General features: G+C 43.4%; 1 protein-coding gene across 1 annotated transcript; it reads left to right on the top strand.

Annotated features, from left to right (window-relative positions):
* Positions 1-3,554: 3,554 nt before the first annotated feature.
* On the top strand, positions 3,555-15,853 carry ada (adenosine deaminase). The gene is made up of 11 exons (XM_035158690.2): positions 3,555-3,806; positions 7,470-7,531; positions 8,105-8,227; positions 9,596-9,739; positions 9,822-9,937; positions 11,010-11,134; positions 13,415-13,486; positions 13,847-13,948; positions 14,110-14,177; positions 14,266-14,395; positions 15,054-15,853. Exons 1-11 carry the CDS (start codon positions 3,660-3,662, stop codon positions 15,156-15,158), a joined length of 1,194 nt encoding a protein of 397 aa, XP_035014581.2. The 5' UTR covers positions 3,555-3,659; the 3' UTR covers positions 15,159-15,853.
* Positions 15,854-16,615: the final 762 nt, after the last annotated feature.

Below are 16,615 nucleotides of genomic sequence, written 5' to 3'. Positions count from 1 at the left end.
AACCACACCCGTGAACAGTAATAAAGAAACGCATCCAGTATAAACCATATATTATATATGTTCACTGCAGATAAACCAGGTGGGCTGAACACAAAGTTTTCTAACTTCACTCTGCATCAAAGACTGTTTATAAAAAATCTCTGCACACAAACAATAAAAAGTGACGGTAGATCGTAAAAGAGTTCGAGGACGACTCACTAATGACGAGGAATAAATCTGAAGAATCATCGACACAGGACGAGAGAGAAACAACATTACAAACAAGCAGGTTTAGAAAGATTCAGCTCATGTTTGCATGATTGATTCATTTTGTACCACAGACTCATTTCCTCATAGTAAATCATTCCAGTCCATGTCCAGAGAGGACACCGGTAACACTCGACAGACAGTCTGGGCCTCATCCCAGTAACTCAATGACATGTGAAATGGCTCAGTGACGGCACGAAGCAGCAGCTGCCAGTGTGTGTGTGTGTGGGGGAGACGTCAGGATGTAATCTGGAACCGGTCCCTGATCGAGAACCGTGACTTTTCACAATGATTGTAGAATTGTTTCTGTTCCGCTTCTGGTAAAAGGTCAAGATTTCGGAGTTATGTGTGAGACAAATGTTGTTTTTTACAGTTGACTGTGACACTTTCTTACCCCTCGATTCCAAAACACGTTCCAATAATAATCATATATCTTCAGTTTAGCTGCAACCTGAAAGGAAAATCTTTATATTTGTTTCCCTATAAGTTTTTAATCAAACACATTTAAGAGGTAAAAAGAAAAGTCAGAAGCATGTTTTCTGAAGGGAAACGCCCCCTTGTGTAAGTTAGTGTGTAAGTTTGTAAACACCAACACATCCCCCTCCTGAACCACACACTAGTTATTTCTAAGAAACAGAGACCTCTAGTGGACAAATAAAGAAGCTTCATCACAGCTGCCTGAAGTCATCACTGTTCACACTGATCCTTGTCGTTACCTTTGGGGACAGAGGACATTACATTCAGGTCTGAATCCATGATTTACTTCTCATCATTTCTCAGAGAATAATAATATTCTCTGAGAAAATAGAAATCCAGATTTAAATGTGGTTTCAGACGGGGCCTGTTCGGCCTCGGTGGAAAACACACACTCTGCTGAGAGACATTCTAGTTATAGTACGTTTTGTTGTTTATCATCATCACAACATCATTTTTCACAGAAACACAACCACAACAGAAGTGAGAGTCAGCGGATGTTGACCAGGACACGAGCAGAGCGAGGTCAGGGTTGTACGGGTCAAGTGAAGAGAGAGAGTCTCAAGTGTGTGAGTCTGTGTAGAGACATCAACAACTCATTGTGTGTCATAAAGGATCTCCACTCAAGTAGGTTTCTCATATAGACGATTTGATGACCTCAATGCTAATAAAAGTTCAGTGAGCATTCTTACTTTTAAACAGAGGAACAGTATTATAACATCTAGTAGAACACACACCTGCTCCAAGGCCCCTTAGATCAGAACGAGCCTCAGAGTTAAGGCCATGTTACATTTCACAGTTACACACAAGTTACAGGTTCTGTGAAACTACTTTTAAATCCATTAGATCCAGATGCTTACTTGGATCTGGATCTAGATTGCACAACCTCATCAACCTCCTTATTATGTCTGATTATCATCAAGATGTAAACACAATTCTCTGATCAATCAGGGAAAATGTGGAAAAATGCAACGTTGCAATGTTAAATCCGTCCCCTGATCCGGATCCACGTGAAAATATAAAGTCTTCTTCTCCTTCCACCAAGTTTCATATGAATCCATCCAGTGTTTTTAGCTTAATCCTGCTAACAAACAAACAAAACATCTGCAGGTAAACATCAATAACTTACTGAGATAATACATCCAGAGCACAGTGAACATCAGGAAACATCAGGAGAACACAACTTCAGGTGACACCACATGGAGCAAACACACAGCAGGAGACCAGGCCTCATCCAGACCTGCTGTTGGTTCAGGTGCAGCCTGATAGGTTGAGAGGTGAAGTCCCGCCTTCCTGGGGCGGGGCAGGAAGTCAGGTGTTCGACTCGCAGGAAATAAAATCTACAGAAAATGTAAGTGAAAAGTTTTCTAGTGTTGAAATTTGAATTTTTAAAAAAAAACTTGACCTCTTGACCTTGTCATTTCTCTCAAATTATGTGTTTTTATAAATTTCTCATCACCTTTTATTTTATTGTTTTATTGTTTTATTATCTTATATTCCCTCTACTGCTTTTATGGGATCAGGTTTGCATGTGACATAGATTTTCCTCCTCGTCTCTTTGCTTCCTGCCGATTGTTATTTCTCGTTGCGTTTATCTTTTGTTTTGCTTTGTTTCTAAAGGTCCTATATAAATAAAGTTTATCATTATTATTATTCAACAAGCATGTTTCAGTTATTTGCTTATTTTTATTAGTTTCCCGTGTTTGGTGCATTTTTCTGAAACACGAAGCCAAAGTCTGGTCTTGTTATCTCACAGTAAAAAGTCCGAACACAAGTGAAACTGATAAGGAAACAGATGTGAAGGTTCAACACTCCCACGACCTCCTCGTCTCAGGTCTCAGCACTAACGAGTCGCTCATGGAGGCTCGTGTCTGCATCTGTTTCCCATTAGGTGAAACACTGCAGGGCTGCTGCAGCTGCGACCACAAGGTGGCGCTGACACACACAGACACACACGATTCACCAGTGATTGGTGACATGTGTAGGTTCAGTGTGAATGAGGTTCACATGTCACATGACAAAGACACACGTACATACAGGCAAAATACACACATACATATACATATATACATACATATGTACATACACACATACATACACTTAAATACATACATACAGTACACAAAAACACATACATGCAAATATACATACACACACACATAAATACATACATACACACATAAATACATACATACACACACATAAATACATACACACACACATAAATACATACATACACACATACAGGCACAATATACACATACACACATACAAACATATACGTACACACTCACACACTCATACACACAAACATACACTCACACACACAAATTCAATACGTGTCGATATATTAGTTGTATATGTTCTATATTTAAGGAGACGTGTTCTGTCCTACATGTGAATTTGAAGTTTCAAAAACGCAGAACTGGTTTTCTTCTTGTTTCCCATCAACTTTCGAGGTGTCCACATCCCTGTGGGTATTACTCAGTGACCTTGTGGTTGCACAAATCTCAGTGAGAGAAACATCTTGCTGGTCCATTGCAACATCCCCCACACACCCAAACACACACCCACACACCATGTCCCTCGTGTCCCTCATGTCCCTCACCATCTGCGGAGTCCACATCACACAGACGCCACAGTTTGTGTCCTAACGGGGTTTTGACATGATTAATTAGCCCGGAGGTAAAGCTCCCATCACATGGTGCAAAGCTGCTTCCGCCACCCAGGCCCGTTAATCCTCCAACCCGCCGTCCACAGACGTTTTGACACCGCACCGGGTGAACCGCACGACCCGCAGCCCCGTGCATCCTCTGTCCTGGGTGCACAGTAACAGCCCTGCAGTGTGGGTTTGTGTGTGTGTGTGTGTGTGTGTGTGTGTGTGTGTGTGTGTGTGTGGGTGTTATTAGTTTTGCAGTTGCGCGGACAAAGGCGTGTCCATGTCTGAGTCATGCATATATCGAGGAGCCGCGATAAGCGCCGTCCCTCCGGTCCTCAGCGCACAGTGCACCGGCTCCCTCACCGGCAGCAGCCTCCCCGCGATGGCCGAGCACGCTCCTGAACAAGTGGTATTCAACAAGCCCAAGGTACGTTCCCCACCGGAGGAGTGTGAGTACTCGGGATTTTAAACAGAAAGGAGAGGGGGATCTGGGGACTTTACTTCGAAGGGGTTTTTACGCACGTTGTGGCTGCGTAAAAGTGTCCCGGGACAAGAAGGAGCCGGGACACAGGGGTTGAATAAAGACGGAGATGAAGTGTAAAGCTCATTAGAACAAAGATCTACTGCTTCCTGTCACTGTGTGGTTTGAAACCCCGCATTGAAACAAAGGGGGAGCAGCTCCAGTGCTTTGACAACAAGCAGCACTGGGATGTGTCACATTTACTGAAGGAGCCAGTTCATCCTCCACTCCTTTGTCTTGAAGTTGAAAAGAGAAAAGAGGCAGGCTGGGCTCATGGTGGATCAAAGCACACTTGACGGGAACCACTTTACAAACGTGATGTTGAATGAGAAACAAAGACAAACTCCTTTATTTCTGCATCACAGATGTTTTTGCATAAACTGAACACCAGCCTTGTTTGACATGTGTCAGACACTGAGGCATGAAAAGGTTTTACAGCCACTCACCGCTGCCCTTTGGAGTCCTGGGTGACAAGCTGCACCTGCACATGCATATCTACTCTGATAAGAGGAGAGGAAATGACTGGTTCAGTGACAGAGGAACAACACACACTCAGAGACGTGGGCGCTCCGTTGAATTGTAAAAGCACAGACCTCAGGCTGCCTGCAGAGATAATCTCATTAAATATTAATTTGCTGTAGCAGAATTGAAACCACCATCGTCGGCTGCAGCAACATTCACCGGTTCACTATCCACACGTCATAGGATCACAGTCGTGCAGCTGCATGACTGATTCAGTCAGTCATCGAGATGTTAGGGATGTTTCACTTTCTATGGATTAGTTTATCAAGTGACAAAATTAATTGTTTGGTCTCTAAAATGTCAGAAAATAGTAAAATCGTGACATTTTTCTATGGATTAATTCAATAATGAGGAATATTCAGTTTGAAATGACACAAAACAGAGAGAAGCAGCAAATCCTGGATTATCGATGTGGATCAGATGAACATGATTAATTACAAATATATAAATGAGCTGAATCCGACCAAAATGGGGCTTCGGTGATTGATTGTGTTGTTTTATTGATTAAATTCAACAATCAATGAATTGTTTGGATTCTAAAATCTCTATTAAACCATATATAAAACCCTATATGACATATTTAAAAGCCTTTTATCATTAGTTTAATTATTTTATCCAACCAACAGTCCAAACCCCAGCGCAGTAAAGCACATTCACCTAATTACAAACAATCATAGATATCATTCTATTCAATGTGCCAGATTTTTTTGCCTATATCTCCTAATGTTAAAGAAAGTAAAACTAAATCCTGGATCTGACCTCTGATGTGGATCCACACCAAATATTCATAATCCTGCTAAAACTCTTCTGCAACCTTGGCAGAGGTGAAGATATTGAGTTCACTGTCACTAAGACACTAAGACACTAAGACACTAAGACACTTCTTCCATCGGCAGTTTATCAGCAAACGTTTCCCTTGATTAATCTGAAGTGTGTCGCTTTTTAAAAACAGTAAAATGATCCATCACAGTTAAGTGGAAGTGATATTTTCAGATGTCTTGTTTCATTGTTCAGATCATAAAACACAGAGCAAAGCAGAGAATCTTTAATGAATCCACGTTCAACAAAGCAGAGTCAGAGTCAGACAATGGTTCGAAAGATGACGATAATGAAAAACACTGCAGCTGCTGAGACTCATCAACTTTAATTTCAGCTTTAGGTTTTTTAGAGAAATTCAAGTCTGTAGAAATATGTAACTACAGAAGCTTGTGCAGCGACAGAAGCTAAAATGATGCGTTCACTGACTGATGTGAAGTTCAGATCTTTGCTTCCCACACACCACAGATAAAAAAAACCTGTATTTTGTTTCCTCGCACAGTCATGCACCCGTATCGATCACTTATCATCCTCTCGCCTAAAGAGCAAGAACTCTCGTTAATCAACCAATTAGCGAGAGTCTGCTGCAGAACAACACGCTGCTGGATTTCTGAAACGAGCATAACTGACCTATCACACGCGGCGTGACAGGAAGTGCTGCGGCAGGATTTCCTGTGGTTGCAGATGAGTTGAGCAGCTGGGGGTTCTTCTCAAGAAAAACACACGTAAACAAGTGAGATGCAAACTACTTCAGTAGAATACACATCAAGCCGTGGTGTAAACATTTGTGTAGAAACATCCGATCTCTGGATTTGTTCGTACACAAATCGCACACAGATGGACACGACACGGTTTATTGTCGTTTGAATGATTGATCAATAATGCCTTTACGAATGAAAAGAGATACGTACGTTTCAAGCTAATTCACCATCGTCGCCCATATTCCTACATGCATCTTTTACGTTGACGTGTTGTTGAGCAATACAAACATTTTAAGCTTGGTTTTGCTCTCAGATGAACATTCGCAGCCTTAGTTCAGGGCTCGTTTCCACAAAGGAGCTAATTTTTAATTCTTCCTGCGACCAGAATTAAATGTCCCGTGCAGTGAAATTCTAATTTGAATCTGGTCCTTGACTAAAGAGCGTAGTTCAGATCTCAGCTGTTGAAGGAGCAGCGGAGATTCATGGGTGTCATGTGCCCGGAGACGCTTCTCCCTGGCACCGCTGGTCTTTCCACCACTCGTTGCCCAGTCATGCGTGATGCATTCATGACGGGCTGCAGCCAAAACATTGAACTGCAGCCCCCCCGCTCTCCCCTGCAGCTCGGCTCCTTGACACCAGGCAGGTTGTGTTCATTAATAAAGACACAAGACATGAAAACATATTAAACATACGACTTTTTGGGGAATTTGGAGGTCAAAGGTCACAGTTTTGCCTTGTGAACACGTTATCTTGATGACGCCTCAAGAGAATCCGCACAGATTCAGCACAAATGTTCACTTAAACTGAATGAGTTATCTGATTTGATTTGGGTGGGCAAAGGTCAAAGGTCACGGCGACCTTACAGAACATGGTTTTAGCCTCTTGATCATGAAATATCAAGGTTTCATTTAGGGAATTCCTTCAGAGTTCGATCAGCTGTCACTCTGGACCCAAAGACTGAGTCATGAGTGTGAAATGTAAACTGAAACTGTGCAGGTCATTGGTTTCGTTGAGACAACAGCCACGGTTTCAGTTTTGGTTTTGTCAATCATTAAATTCTTGTTATTTTGAAGGAGGTAAACTCGGCTGAAGTTGTTGCCGTGTCTCGATTCAGAGGACACGGCCCATGAAACCCAAATGAGACGCTCTGGTCTACAAAGCATTTCCATGATTGGCGTCACCAGCTCGTCCCGCCCTTATTGCTGTCGCCTAGCAACAGAGCTGAATTCGGACAGAAAGTTTTAATGCCCTTGGTTGTTTTCTACTTGTTGTTGATTGTTTTCTACTTGCGTCCCGTTCGCTGTTCGGTTGAAGTTGAAGTTGAGATTGAACAGTAAACACAGGTGTTTGTCATCATGTGTTTTTAGGTCTGTTCTGTAGGTGGAACCTTCATATACGTGATTAATAACACCTGTATTAATAATTCATGTCCAAATGGCGGCAGTGAAAAAGGTCTGTTATTTCAGTGTCTTTCTGTTTTTCCTCTAAACTACACTGATTATTTATTTACTCTTGTCCCTGTCGTGCACAGGTCGAGCTGCACGTGCACCTGGATGGAGCCATCCGGGTCCAGACTATTCTCGACGTCGCCAAGTAAGTTTGTTTATCCGAACTCTTCATTGTTGACATTAGATTGTCTGTGTTAGTTTTGTGTTTGTTCCCGATAAACACGTTTAGATAGATAAGAAGATAAGAAGGCACCTTTGCGTTGTTTTGAAAAACAACTTCATCCTGAATAGACAAAGAAGCGTTTCAGTAAAGAAATGCAAAATGTATTTTCCAGATAATAAGAAACACATTCTTTAAAAAGCAAAGATAAGGGATTCTTACTTTTCTTTAATCTCTGCTAGGGAGGTTAATGCTAAAGCTAAGGAGAACTGCAGATTATAAATGAAACCATTAACTGGTGGAGCTCCAGAGTCAAAATCTTTGTATATTTTGTTTTGAATATAATTACACAATAGACAAAGTAAATCCTGGCCCAGTTTCAGCAGCTCGATTTGTTTATTTTCTTCGTTAACAACTCATCTGTTCAACACGTCGCACAAACAACAGCCTCTTTGTTCAACTTCTCCTTTAACAACAACAACAAATCGTCTAAACTAGGAAACAAATCGCTCCGTGATTGAATCATTCTTATTTTTATTCTCCTTCTCTTCCTTGTAGGAGACGCGGCATCCGTCTGCCTGCAAATACCGTCGAGGAGATGACGTCGCAGATCATTCTGGAAGAACCCGCCACCCTCACCAAGTTCCTGGGCAAGTTTGCCGAGTACATGCACGTGATTGCGTAAGTGCTGACCTGACGTTTCTTAACGACTCTGTTTCATAATTACCAAAGGTGCAAAAGAGCAAGATGTTAGTGTCAAGGGAGGTTTACGACGAGGGGTCAAAATCCAGTCGTGCACTTTATCGCACACGTGCACAATCCAGTGTGTTGTAAAGTTTTGCGATTGATGGCGTCGGGGATCTAAGACACTGTGGGATTACCCAGTGTGATTCTAAAGCTCGGCGGGGCGTCAGGTTTTTAAAAAGCCAGACATGCCTGAGAGGAACACATCATTACTGCGATGGAGTGTCACCTTGGAGACCAGAGTGAAAGGAGGGTGAAGTGGCCGCAGGAGGAGTTCCGGTGTCTTATATTTAGTCCTGAACTGTTTAGAAAAGACCTAAACACACTCTTTCAGATACTCAGTGGCCGTAAAACCTTTCAACAATGGCGGCCTGTCGTGGCCGGAGTGCAGCGTGCAGTTGTGCTGAATGGCCCCTTCTGTGTGGAGGCTCTTGAAAGCAGCACGGCTTCAACAACACGGGGAACTCACCAGCGGAGTTTAGCTCATGCAGGATTGTTGTATGTTGTCCGTGTGTGTTGGGGGTGTGGAGGCTGGAGAACAACAGGCATTCAGACCTGTGCAGAGCATTTACCTTCAGTGTAAATGCTGGAAGCCGTGTTGTTCTCCGTCACGTGATGTGGACACAGAAACGTGCTCTAAAGGGAAGAGGCAAAAAAAGCATCCGGTAAACAAACTGTAAACAATAAATTCCACTTGACATAAACATGCGGAGAAGTTAAAGCGAAGAAAGGGAGAGAAAAGTAAATAATTTACATTATTGCAAAGCACGTCCTAATAAACAGCAGTAAACGATGAGAATCAATAACAAACCAACATGCAGGGAAAGAAGAGAGTAAAGTGAATAGTTTGTAATTTAGTTTTTCATTTAGAAAGATTTCAACCAAAGATTTTAAGTTAGAAAATGTATTTTTGTGAATGTGAATGTGAATTTTGTTTTAAAGGGAGTTCTGATTCTAATCTGACTTTTAATATTCACCAGAAAAGGCCAAATGAAAATATAAATCAGATTTGTACGAATTGTTTGGGGCCTTCCTCTACTTCCATTCATCCTGAAGTGTGTGTCGAAAAATAATTTAGATAAATAACAGGAAGCACATCGAGGAAAATACATCTAATGAAGTGTTCGTGATCATAATCATAATGTATTGGAGCTGAACTGAAATTAGCTGCGTAATTGTTATATTGCTCACGTCCAATAACGCGTTAACTGTGACTAATGATGTTTGATTTATTATCACTCAGATAAGTTTATCAAAGTCAAAAGGTCGTATCACTCGCTTTGTGTTTGTCCATGTTCTTTCCAGTGGGGACAGAGAGGCCATAAAGAGGATCGCCTACGAGTTCGTTGAGGACAAAGCGAAAGAGGGAGTGATTTACGTGGAGGTCAGATACAGCCCCCATTTTCTGGCCAACACGAAAGTGGATCCTCTGCCGTGGAACCAGAAAGAGTGAGTCGGGTTTCAGAGGGAAAACACCAAGTTGGATTCACCGCATGTTGACATCTCACGCTGTGTCTGTCTGTCCACTCAGAGGTGACCTGAGTCCGGACGAGGTGGTGCACCAGGTCAACGAAGGGCTCAGCGAGGGGGAGAGGGCGTTCAATATCAAAGCCAGGTCCATTCTATGCTGCATGCGCCACATGCCAAGTAATGAACATTTCACGCTCCTGTCTGCAAAATCCACCTCACTGTTTTGTCATTCTGTCCTCGCTGTCCTGTCTTCTGTCTCAAACGTCTGCCTCGTTCATCCTCAGTCAAATCACGAGCAGGAGCATCACAGAAAAACACGCTCGTACACACGTAACACTGGAACATATAAACCTACATGTTGTCCGTGTCCAGGGGAGCCAAGCATCTCCAAACTATTTAACTAGATTAAGATAAGATAAGAGTCTATAAAACAAGATATGATAAGATAAAATAATCCTTTATGAGTCCAACAATTGGGAAACTTGCAATATTACAGCAGCAAGAGAAACGCTCTGCGTGTTCTAATATTAGTATTTGAACTATTTGAAATATTACAGTTTCTCAGATTTTAGCATTCGTAGTTATGTTTTAAAATAAAAAAACATTTTTCTACTATTACTGACGGCAAATTTCAAGTTCCACTGACACTGGAGTAAAATGTAGAGATTCAGATTTAAGACAAATCTGGGGTGGCCTCTTAACTGTATCATATTTACATGTTCTTTAAAAAAAAATATATATATATATTAAAGTGTTAAATCCAAATATTTCAGTCAAACCTGAATGTTAAATGCAAATCTAAATATTAAAGCGTTTTCTAAGTGTTAAATCACAAACACATGGTGTATATCTGCTTTAAAAAGTGCCTTTAAAAATACACACCACTTTCTCTTAATACGTTTCTGAGCTAAATGTTGAAATGTCGCTGTTATTGTCGACGTGGCGCTTTTCATTCGGCGCCCAAAGCAAATCAAAGGAACAGTTCAACATGTGGGGGAATGAGCTCATTTGTTTCGTTGCCAGGATTCAACCCTGATACCAACTGTTGTGTGTGTTTGGTAAATATGAGGCTGCCACCAGGAGCCAGGGAGTCAAACACAGAGAATTCAATCAACTATCCCGGTTTCCTTCCAAAGATAATAATAATAATTAAAAAACGCTCGGTCACATCGTCACATCTGCATGCGAGTGTGCGTTTGATCCGACCGACACAGACTGTGCAGTAACGCGTCTGTTCTGAATCCTGCAGGCTGGTCCATGGACGTGGTCGAGCTGTGTAAGAAGTATTGCAACGAGGGGGTGGTCGCCATCGATCTGGCCGGTGACGAGTCCCTCAACTGCGAAGCCAATCCCGGCCACAGGAAGGCCTATGAGGTGAGGTGTTGACACGTCGAGGTAACGCCAGCAGGAACGAGGAGGGAGGTTCGGTTTGTGTTTTTCTTATTCGGCCTCACGAGCAGCAACGACAGCAGTGAGTTGGATAAACAGCAGATTGTTTGGCTGCTTCGGGGGGGGGGAGCCGAGGGAGAGCCGAGGGAGAGCCAGTGATTTCACAACACATATGCAAAAAACACATTTCTTCAGTTTTTATTCCAACTAGCACTGCACACACAGCAAGAAGATTCCCGGTTTGAATCCCAGCTTGGAGCTGTGCTGTGGCTCCTCTGGCCTTCTGGTGGCTCGGACCAAATAAGCCTGAAGTGGCCAACTTGTAAAAGAGCACATGTGGGCCAACATGCGGAGCTCTAGACAAGGTGTAATCTGGTTAACATGCGGTATTGCTTTGGCCCGGATCTGGCCAAAAAGGAGCGGACTGCCAAAGTGCCATCCTTCCACCCGGTGTGTGGGCCGGATGACAGTTTGGGCCAAATCTGGGCCCAAACTGTTTTCCTTCGTCGGTGTGTCCACGTAGGTTTTCTCTAAAGATCGGGTTTAGGTCAACTGGAGACATTAAATTGCCAGCAGGTGTAAATGTGTGTCTTGTTTGACCCTCGTCTGGAAACCAGTCCTGTCTCTCGCCCCCCCCCCCCTCTCTCTGCTGGGACCAGCTCTTCCCAAACCTCAAATGAGAAGCGGAGGAGACGGATGTAATATCTGGACATCCAGATGGAATTGGCACAATGTCTTTTACGTTCTTGGACCCAATCCCAGCTGCCATTGGGCGAGAGGCGGCACATGTTGATCAGAGGGTCGACGTACAGAAACAAACCATTCACACTCATACGGACACTTTAGTCACAAACTATCCTGCGCTGCACTGGACTGTGGGAGGAAGGCCTCGCTCAAACCAGGGTTAGATCCCACATCCTTCTTTCTGTGTGACAGTACCACCGTGCACCACCGTGCCGCCCAGCCGCTGCCATACTGTCTAGTGCTAGTTAGAGAAAAGCTGCTAAACATTGAGACAACCCTGAATTCAGCTCAATGTGCCCAGCGACACACACAACCTGCTAGCAGGACTTTACAGACTCTACAGCTGAAATAAGTCAGGTTATATGTGACGTGATCTTCTTCACAGCTTCTCTCAGACGTGTGATCCTGAAGGACACAGTCAGCTTGTTAACGTGCTGATGTCAAACCGGTGATATCGTCACGTCTTTATCCGTAACCAGCACCGTGTGGCAGTAAAACCTGTTTCTCCGTCCTCTTCACCTCCGAAGCTTCTCAGGAAAACCTTTGTTTGGTTTTCAGTCCGAACATAACGAATTAGATGAGTCAGTTAAAACACTTTCAAAGACTCATTTCCAAATACATGATGATTCAGGTTTTGTGCCAGCTCTGGTCTGTGCACGAGGGTGTGAACGAATTCTTCACACACTTCCTCTGCCCCAACTTGGGACAAGGAAGTTAAAGCACAACCAGTTCAAAGTCGTTAATGGCAATGGTTCTATTAATGATCAGAATCAGAAGTATTTATTGCCAAGTAGGTTTACACCTACCTGTGCATACAAAGAACATAAAGCATAAACACGTTCATGATTCATAGGATACTCATTAAATCACAATAATCTATTGCACAATGGTTTATAAGTGTAGTAATTGCAGATTGATTGAATAATGACATACCTCTCCAATAAAATGACGCTAAACTGTGTGACAACCCACATTTGATTATTATTATAAGCCTTTTTATGATCTTGTTTAGTTCAGGTAATTGTGCTGCATGTGTTGAAATTGTTTGCATACATGTCCGACTTCAGGACTCAATCAGAAATAGTTCTCAGAGTTTTATGCAGCGTACATAATACGATGTTCTGTTTTAATTCCCACCGTGAAGCAGTGAAACATCTGTCCTACGTCTAGTTTTAAATTTATGAAATGTCCTTCAACTGTGAACGAGAAGCACAAGTGACAGTCTCTATGTAACCTCCACTCAGTGTGTCCTGGGTTCAGAAAGCTCAAACAAGAAAAACACATGTTGGAACTAGAGCGCTGTCGTGTCAGTATTTAGTTTAAACTTCGTGACGTAGTAAACGAAACATTCCCTCTTTATCTTTTCATCCGGGGGAAACAGTTGATTTCTCCACGGAGCCACAGCAACTTCACCTTTTCCTCTGAGACAAAAGAAAGTACAAGTGGCGCAGATGTGGAAACCAGATGTTTTGCCCGTGCTGCTCGGTTGCTTATGTGCTCCGTGATTGATTTTGTTGCCAGGAAGCCGAGCGGTGTGGGATCCACAGGACGGTGCACGCAGGAGAGGTGGGCCCGGCCTCGGTGGTGAAGGAGGTAAGCCGCTCCGCACTGGAGCGAGACATTTCTCACCTGGGTGGAGTCACGTTCGAACACGTGAGACAAAACCGGTTTCGTGTGTTGTTTGTCCAGCGAAGGGGATTGAGGGAACAAAGAAGTGATGCACATCAGTGACACATTGTAAAAATGACTAAAAACATTTGTGTGGATGTGATAATTGTGTTCCCGTTTGTGTCCATCTCAGCTGCTTTTATTACAAAACACACACACACACACAAAGTGTTTCAACACTTCCTGCAGATTCTGCTGACATGTGTGACATAGAGGTTTTTAGTTTTTTTTTGTTTCGTCCTCCTCGTGGCCCCTGTGTGTGTGTGTGTGTGTGTGTGTGTGTAGGCGGTGGAGGTTCTGAAGGCTGAACGCGTGGGACACGGCTACAGAACCCTGGAGGATCCGGTCCTGTATAAGAAACTACTCGCTCAAAACATGCACTTCGAGGTGAGGCACTGTTTGAGATTATTCATTTTGCAGTTTCACTTCGAATGCGAATATGACAGAATGTGCATGCAGCTGACTGACAGCCGCGCAGTCCTCAGTGGGGATGCAGCGCCCCCTAGTGGAGACTCAAGTTCTCAGGTTATGTGCTGCTGTGACTGCAGGTGTGTCCTATTTCCAGTAAACTGACCGGCGCCTGCGACCCGGACTTCAGCAAACATCCCGCGGTCACGTGAGCTGCTTTCATGTTCACACTCAGGTCGTGTTTAATGCAGGTTGATCACGTGGCGTCTTTGGGTTTCACCTGTTTGTCTGCGCAGGTTCAGGAAGGATAAGGCCAACTACTCCCTGAACACGGACGACCCCCTGATCTTCAACTCCACCCTGCACCTCGACTACAGCACCGCGCTCAAGTACATGGGATTCACGGAGGAGGAATTCAAACGAGTGGTGAGATCAAATGCGTGAATAATTGAGAAGTAGTTCACAGGCAGACTGCATTTAGAATAGGGTTTGAAATGACGGCATGCGCCGCAGATACGCTGTGCATGTCAATGACTTCCTCTGCTTCTAATTACACCAGGAACAAAAGCTTACATTAAAGAGAGAGAAGCCTCAGTCTCCTTCTAAAACCTGCAGAGGATGTGAGGACGTGTGCTTCACAACCAGGTTCAGCAGGTTTACAAGAAGATCTTTTGATAAATAGTTTGACATTTTGGTAAATTGCTTTCTGCAGAGTCTGACATTGTTGGTTGTGTTTTTAAATATGATGCTTCAGCCGGCAGCAGCAGGTTTGTCTGGAAACAGGGAAAACAACGAAATCACTGTCATTGTGATTCTATACGCTGGACTGAACAGTTTGTTTAACCCCCCCCCCCCGGCAACACTTTAAAAGTAGCCCAATTAAGGCGGGAACACAGCAGACCTGGCAACCCTGTCGCTCTGCTTGTAATTTAATCTGTGCTCAGCCAATCCGATAATTCACTGATAATTACTAGGTGCTTACATTTCTGCCAGCGTGTGGCTGTGAAACTAAGATTTTAGAATATGAGACCTGTTATCATGAATAACTTGTAAGAGCCGTAAAGTTGTTGTTGTCATTTTCTAGAACATCAAGTCTGCAGAGTCGAGCTTCCTGCCTGAGAAGGAGAAGAAGGAGCTCCTCCACAAACTTTACGAGGCCTATGGGATGATCCAGAGAACCGCCTTTTAAAGCTCTGAGGGAATCTGAGGAGAAAACGCGACCTAACCCGGGGATGAACGGCTCCAAACCCGTAAATCTCCTCCACTCGACACGGGGAGAAAGTGCTTTTACAGATTTCTAACCAGATATATCGCCTATAGAATAATAAATCAAACGTGGCAGCCGCTTCTTACACCACACGTATCTGTACATCATCAGCATGAGTGCATGTTCCTGCCTGTGTTCCATCCAAACACGTGTTATGTGACAGGACAGTGAACTGGAGGATGTCATGGTGCTGGACATGTTGTTCATCTTGTGTTTACATCCTGTTGTCTTACAGAGAATCAGGGAACCTTCAGGAATTATTCACAAATAACATCATAGTAGGATAAACATTTGCATTGCAGGTTACAGACCGATGAGAAATCTATGTTTTACAGTGAATTTCCACCAGAGGGTTCAGGGCTTTTTTCCCCAACTATATGCAAAACTGTAGGACACATCAGGTAATTACAGCTTAATACCAAAAGTCCAGTCGGACACTAGGTGGCGCACTTCTGTCACATAGATGCACGAACCACTTAGTTTGGTTATGCATTTAAATAATTGCTCTCAGTTCAATTGATGTATATATTTATTTAAATTTTAAAAAATCCATTTGTAACTGCCACATTTCACACTTAGGAAAAAAACACCTTAATAAAATCTATCATGAAACGTTATCTGCGTGTGTCAGACTATTTCTTTAACTAATAAAACCAGCTCCTGTTCATTAGGAACATCTGTGAAGTTTCAGTTCATCTTCATTACTTTGGTTTCACTGGCTGTGACCATAAAGGGAGCGTTGGTACCAGTCGGTGCCGGTTTGAGTATTTTCTGAAACTGCAGCTCTCTGGGGATTTCCACTCACAGCAGAAAAATCCAGTGATGTGCAGTTCTGCGCCGACGAGAGGTCAGAGGAGACTGGACGCAGCGATTCGAGCTGACAGCGAAACAGAGTGAACAACGTGTCCGACCTGGAGACAGACGTGCTGGAGCAGAGTCCACGTCAGGTTCCACTCCCGTCAGGTTCCACTCCCGTCAGTCACAGATCTGAGGCTGCAGGGAAACAGACGCAGCAACAGACCTTGAAAAACGTGGCCTGTTCTCATGCATCTGCATTGTAGCTGATTTTATTAGGTGTAGATCCAAGTACAAATCTGGATCTGGTGAATTTCAATGTGTTTTCATGGGCAGACCGAGCCTTGGTGGAGGCTGTGGGCTCAGAATGATAATCCAGTGTTCCTAATAAAGTGCTCAGGGAATGTGCGTATTATTAATCATAATATAAGTGGATTTAAAGATGATATTTCCGCAACCCTTTAAAAAGATTGGTACAACTCACCGCGTCATTTGAGCGGAGATGGAGCAGGTCGTCCTCTAACCAGAAGGCCGGCGGTTCGATTCCAGTCTTCATCATCTAGAATGCCGAAGTGCCCTCGGGC

Source organism: Hippoglossus stenolepis, chromosome 6, assembly GCF_022539355.2.
Source record: "Hippoglossus stenolepis isolate QCI-W04-F060 chromosome 6, HSTE1.2, whole genome shotgun sequence".
NCBI lineage: Eukaryota > Metazoa > Chordata > Actinopteri > Pleuronectiformes > Pleuronectidae > Hippoglossus > Hippoglossus stenolepis.
The sequence above is the reverse complement of the archived record's forward strand: the minus strand, read 5'-3'. Positions and strand labels throughout refer to the sequence as shown.

Coding starts and splice junctions, on each gene's coding strand:
- ada (XM_035158690.2), top strand. CDS start 3,660: ATGTCTGAGTCATGCATATATCGAGGAGCCGCGATAAGCGCCGTCCCT. Junction 9,938..11,009: donor CTGCATGCGCCACATGCCAA/GTAATGAACATT, acceptor TGAATCCTGCAG/GCTGGTCCATGGACGTGGTC. Junction 11,135..13,414: donor GCCACAGGAAGGCCTATGAG/GTGAGGTGTTGA, acceptor TTTTGTTGCCAG/GAAGCCGAGCGGTGTGGGAT.